The following is a 5,392-nucleotide window of genomic DNA, read 5'->3' as shown; positions in this document are numbered from 1 at the left end:
CAGACACTACATCACACTTAGAGAGGAGACTGGCCCGCATGCAGCAACACACAGGTCAGACACTACATCACACACTTAGAGAGGAGACTGGCCCGCATGCAGCAACACACAGGTCAGACACTACATCACACTTAGAGAGGAGACTGGCCCGCATGCAGCAACACACAGGTCAGACACTACATCACACTTAGAGAGGAGACTGGCCCGCATGCAGCAACACACAGGTCAGACACTACATCACACTTAGAGAGGAGACTGGCCCGGTCAGACACTACATCACACTTAGCAGCAGCAACACACAGGTCAGACACTACATCACACTTAGAGAGGAGACTGGCCCGCATGCAGCAACACACAGGTCAGACACTACATCACACTTAGAGAGGAGACTGGCCCGCATGCAGCAACACACAGGTCAGACACTACATCACACTCAGAGAGGAGACTGGAGCAGGGTCAGACACTACATCACACTTAGAGAGGAGACTGGCCCGCATGCAGCAACACACAGGTCAGACACTACATCACACTTAGAGAGGAGACTGGCCCGCATGCAGCAACACACAGGTCAGACACTACATCACACTTAGAGAGGAGACTGGCCCGCATGCAGCAACACACAGGTCAGACACTACATCACACTTAGAGAGGAGACTGGCCCACACAGGTCAGACACTACATCACAGGTCAGACACAGGTCAGACACATCACACTTAGAGAGGAGACTGGCCCGCATGCAGCAACACACAGGTCAGACACTACATCACACTTAGATAGGAGACTGGCCCGCATGCAGCAACACACAGGTCAGACACTACATCACACTTAGAGAGGAGACTGGCCCGCATGCAACAACACACACTACATCACACTTAGGTGGCCCGCAGACACTAGACATCACACACTTAGAGAGGAGACTGGCCCGCATGCAGCAACACACAGGTCAGACACTACATCACACTTAGAGAGGAGACTGGCCCGCATGCAGCAACACACAGTTCAGAGACTACATCACACTCAGAGAGGAGACTGGCCCGCATGCAGCAACACACAGGTCAGACACTACATCACACTCAGAGAGGAGACTGGCCCGCATGCAACAACACACAGGTCAGACACTACATCACACTCAGAGAGGAGACTGGCCCGCATGCAACAACACACAGGTCAGACACTACATCACACTCAGAGAGGAGACTTGCTCGCATGCAGCAACACACAGGTCAGACACTACGTCACACTCAGAGAGGAGACTGGCCCGCATGCAGCAACACACAGGTCAGACACTACATCACACTCAGAGAGGAGACTGGCCCGCATGCAACAACACACAGTTCAGACACTACATCACACTCAGAGAGGAGACTGGCCCGCTTGCAACAACACACAGGTCAGACACTACATCACACTCAGAGAGGAGACTGGCCCGCATGCAACAACACACAGGTCAGACACTACATCACACTCAGAGAGGAGACTGGGCCGCATGCAGCAACACACAGGTCAGACACTACATCACACTCAGGCAGACATTTTGTACAGTCCAAAACATAAAAACCTCCGTGACTTTGAGCTTGTTGGTGAGGATCGGCCTGATCAATCACTAATCTATTTGGGATGCGAGATGATATGTAGATCAGTGATGCGCTGACCCTGTCAATCACACTGACTAACTTCATGTGCTGCATTGTTGACAATCCAATCCATACATTTCCATTTTACCCTTGATGGAGAGGACAATAAAGTGTCTCCCTCCCTCTCAGATGGTTCCCAGGAGATGGCCTCCAGCCAGTCAGCAGACAGACCATCTACCTCCCAGTCCCAGGAGATGGCCACCCAGTCAGCAGACGGACCCTCTACCTCCCAGTCCCAGGAGATGGCCACCCAGTCAGCAGACGGACCATCTACCTCCCAGTCCCAGGAGATGGCCTCCAGCCAGTCAGCAGACGGACCCTGTACCTCCCAGTCCCAGGAGATGGCCACCCAGTCAGCAGACGGACCCTCTACCTCCCAGTCCCAGGAGATGGCCACCCAGTCAGCAGACGGACCCTCTACCTCCCAGTCCCAGGAGATGGCCACCCAGTCAGCAGACAGACCATCTACCTCCCAGTCCCAGGAGATGGCCAGCCAGTCAGCAGACGGACCATCTACCTCCCAGTCCCAGGAGATGGCCAGCCAGTCAGCAGACGGACCCTCTACCTTCCAGTCCCAGGAGATGGCCACCCAGTCAGCAGACAGACCATCTACCTCCCAGTCCCAGGAGATGGCCACCCAGTCAGCAGACAGACCATCTACCTCCCAGTCCCAGGAAATGGCCACCCAGTCAGCAGACGGACCCTCCACCAGGTCCTCCTCACACCTCTTCCCCAGCCAGCAGCAGCAGGATGGGGAGGATGAAGACCTGGACCAGGGAGACCCAGAGGACAAGGGCCAGAGCAGGCCAGATCACTCCAGGGACAGAGCTCTAAACATGGCTTCCCCTGCTGAGGCTGACTCCCTGGTGTGTGAGGGAGCAGTAGCCAGCCCTGTTCCTGAGATGAGCAACGACAGCAGGGCCTGAGACACACACAACCACACGAAGGACAGAACCGCTGACCCCCTCCACATCCATGGCTCCAACTGTCAGCATACATACTCACCCAGCACCAAGGGACGCTGTCTTCTAGGACTGACAACTCATCTGAGGATGTTTTCTCTCTGTTCAAGTACATTTTCAATAAAGTTTATACAAATCTAAAACATGGTCATGTGTTGTCAACCAATTTTACTCTTTAATAAATGTTGCCATACGGGCCAAACTTCCTGTTGTGGAGCTGATGTCCTGTTTCCTTTCCTTGTTGCTTTTCTGAGCAAAACGCCTCATCACCAGCCATACAAAACACCTCATCACCAGCCATACAAAACACCTCATCACCAGCCATACAAAACACCTCAGCACGAGCCATACAAAACACCTCATCACCAGCCATACAAAACACCTCATCACCAGCCATACAAAACACCTCAGCACCAGCCATACAAAACGCCTCATCACCAGCCATACAAAACACCTCATCACCAGCCATACAAAACACCTCATCACCAGCCATACAAAACGCCTCATCACCAGCCATACAAAACACCTCATCACCAGCCATACAAAACACCTCAGCACCAGCCATACAAAACACCTCATCACCAGCCATGCAAAACACCTCATCACCAGCCATACAAAACACCTCATCACCAGCCATACAAAACACCTCATCACCAGCCATACAAAACACATCACCAGCCATACAAAACACCCCATCACCAGCCATACAAAACACCTCATCACCAGCTATGCAAAACACCTCATCACCAGCCATACAAAACACATCACCAGCCATGCAAAACACCTCATCACCAGCCATACAAAACACCTCATCACAAGGGCTATTTAAGGTTCCCTGGTCCCTCTGTGTTGGGTAAGGACTGGTCTATTTAATTAAGGTTCCCTGGCCCCTCTGTGTTGGGTAAGGACTGGTCTATTTAATTAAGGTTCCCTGGGCCTCTGTGTTGGGTAAGGACTGGTCTATTTAATTAAGGTTCCCTGGCCCCTCTGTGTTGGGTAAAGACTGGTCTATTTAATTAAGGTTCCCTGGACCCTCTGTGTTGGGTAAAGACTGGTCTATTTAATTAAGGTTCCCTGGCCCCTCTGTGTTGGGTAAAGACTGGTCTATTTAATTAAGGTTCCCTGGCCCCTCTGTGTGTGTAAAAGACTGGTCTATTTAATTAAGGTTCCCTGGCCCCTCTGTGTTGGGTAAAGACTGGTCTATTTAATTAAGGTTCCCTGGCCCCTCTGTGTTGGGTAAAGACTGGTCTATTTAATTAAGGTTCCCTGGCCCCTCTGTGTTGGGTAAAGACTGGTCTATTTAATTAAGGTTCCCTGGCCCCTCTGTGTTGGGTAAAGACTGGTCTATTTAATTAAGGTTCCCTGGCCCCTCTGTGTTGGGTAAAGACTGGTCTATTTAATTAAGGTTCCCTGGCCCCTCTGTGTTGGGTAAGGACTGGTCTATTTAATTAAGGTTCCCTGGCCCCTCTGTGTTGGGTAAAGACTGGTCTATTTAATTAAGGTTCCCTGGCCCCTCTGTGTTGGGTAAAGACTGGTCTATTTAATTAAGGTTCCCTGGCCCCTCTGTGTTGGGTAAAGACTGGTCTATTTAATTAAGGTTCCCTGGCCCCTCTGTGTTGGGTAAAGACTGGTCTATTTAATTAAGGTTCCCTGGCCCCTCTGTGTTGGGTAAAGACTGGTCTATTTAATTAAGGTTCCCTGGCCCCTCTGTGTTGGGTAAAGACTGGTCTATTTAATTAAGGTTCCCTAGTCCCTCTTGTTCAGATCACTGTGTCACTTGCATAATGCTTTTATAAAAATCTCTCGTCATCAATTCTAGCCCTTTTCCCATCCTAAATAAATACAATGTAAACATATTTACCTGAAGCCTTGTGGACATTTGACTTAACAGCCACGATACGATCTTCACCCAGATCAATAAACATTTCACTGTTCAACAGGTCTGGTAATGCAGCATGATACGATCTTCACCCAGATCAATAAACATTTCACTGTTCAACAGGTCTGGTAATGCAGCATGATACGATCTTCACCCAGATCAATAAACATTTCACTGTTCAACAGGTCTGGTAATGCAGCATGATACGATCTTCACCCAGATCAATAAACATTTCACTGTTCAACAGGTCTGGTAATGCAGCATGATACGATCTTCACCCAGATCAATAAACATTTCACTGTTCAACAGGTCTGGTAATGCAGCATGATACGATCTTCACCCAGATCAATAAACATTTCACTGTCCAACAGGTTTGGTAATGCAGCATGATACGATCTTCACCCAGATCAATAAACATTTCACTGTTCAACAGGTCTGGTAATGCAGCATGATACGATCTTCACCCAGATCAATAAACATTTCACTGTTCAACAGGTCTGGTAATGCAGCATGATACGATCTTCACCCAGATCAATAAACATTTCACTGTTCAACAGGTCTGGTAATGCAGCATGATACGATCTTCACCCAGATCAATAAACATTTCACTGTTGAACAGGTCTGGTAATGCAGCATGATACGATCTTCACCCAGATCAATAAACATTTCACTGTTCAACAGGTCTGGTAATGCAGCATGATACGATCTTCACCCAGATCAATAAACATTTCACTGTTCAACAGGTCTGGTAATGCAGCATGATACGATCTTCACCCAGATCAATAAACATTTCACTGTCCAACAGGTTTGGTAATGCAGCATGATACGATCTTCACCCAGATCAATAAACATTTCACTGTTCAACAGGTCTGGTAATGCAGCATGATACGATCTTCACCCAGATCAATAAACATTTC

General features: G+C 49.1%; 1 protein-coding gene across 1 annotated transcript; it reads left to right on the top strand.

Moving 5' to 3' along the window:
• Positions 1-1,975: 1,975 nt before the first annotated feature.
• Positions 1,976-2,560, top strand: LOC124029736 (putative protein TPRXL). Its single transcript, XM_046341341.1, has one exon. The coding sequence runs from the start codon at positions 1,976-1,978 to the stop codon at positions 2,558-2,560; it is 585 nt and encodes a 194-aa protein (XP_046197297.1).
• Positions 2,561-5,392: the final 2,832 nt, after the last annotated feature.

Source organism: Oncorhynchus gorbuscha, unplaced genomic scaffold (assembly GCF_021184085.1).
Source record: "Oncorhynchus gorbuscha isolate QuinsamMale2020 ecotype Even-year unplaced genomic scaffold, OgorEven_v1.0 Un_scaffold_7485, whole genome shotgun sequence".
Taxonomy (NCBI): Eukaryota; Metazoa; Chordata; class Actinopteri; order Salmoniformes; family Salmonidae; genus Oncorhynchus; species Oncorhynchus gorbuscha.
The sequence above is the reverse complement of the archived record's forward strand: the minus strand, read 5'-3'. Positions and strand labels throughout refer to the sequence as shown.

Coding starts and splice junctions, on each gene's coding strand:
- LOC124029736 (XM_046341341.1), top strand. CDS start 1,976: ATGGCCACCCAGTCAGCAGACGGACCCTCTACCTCCCAGTCCCAGGAG.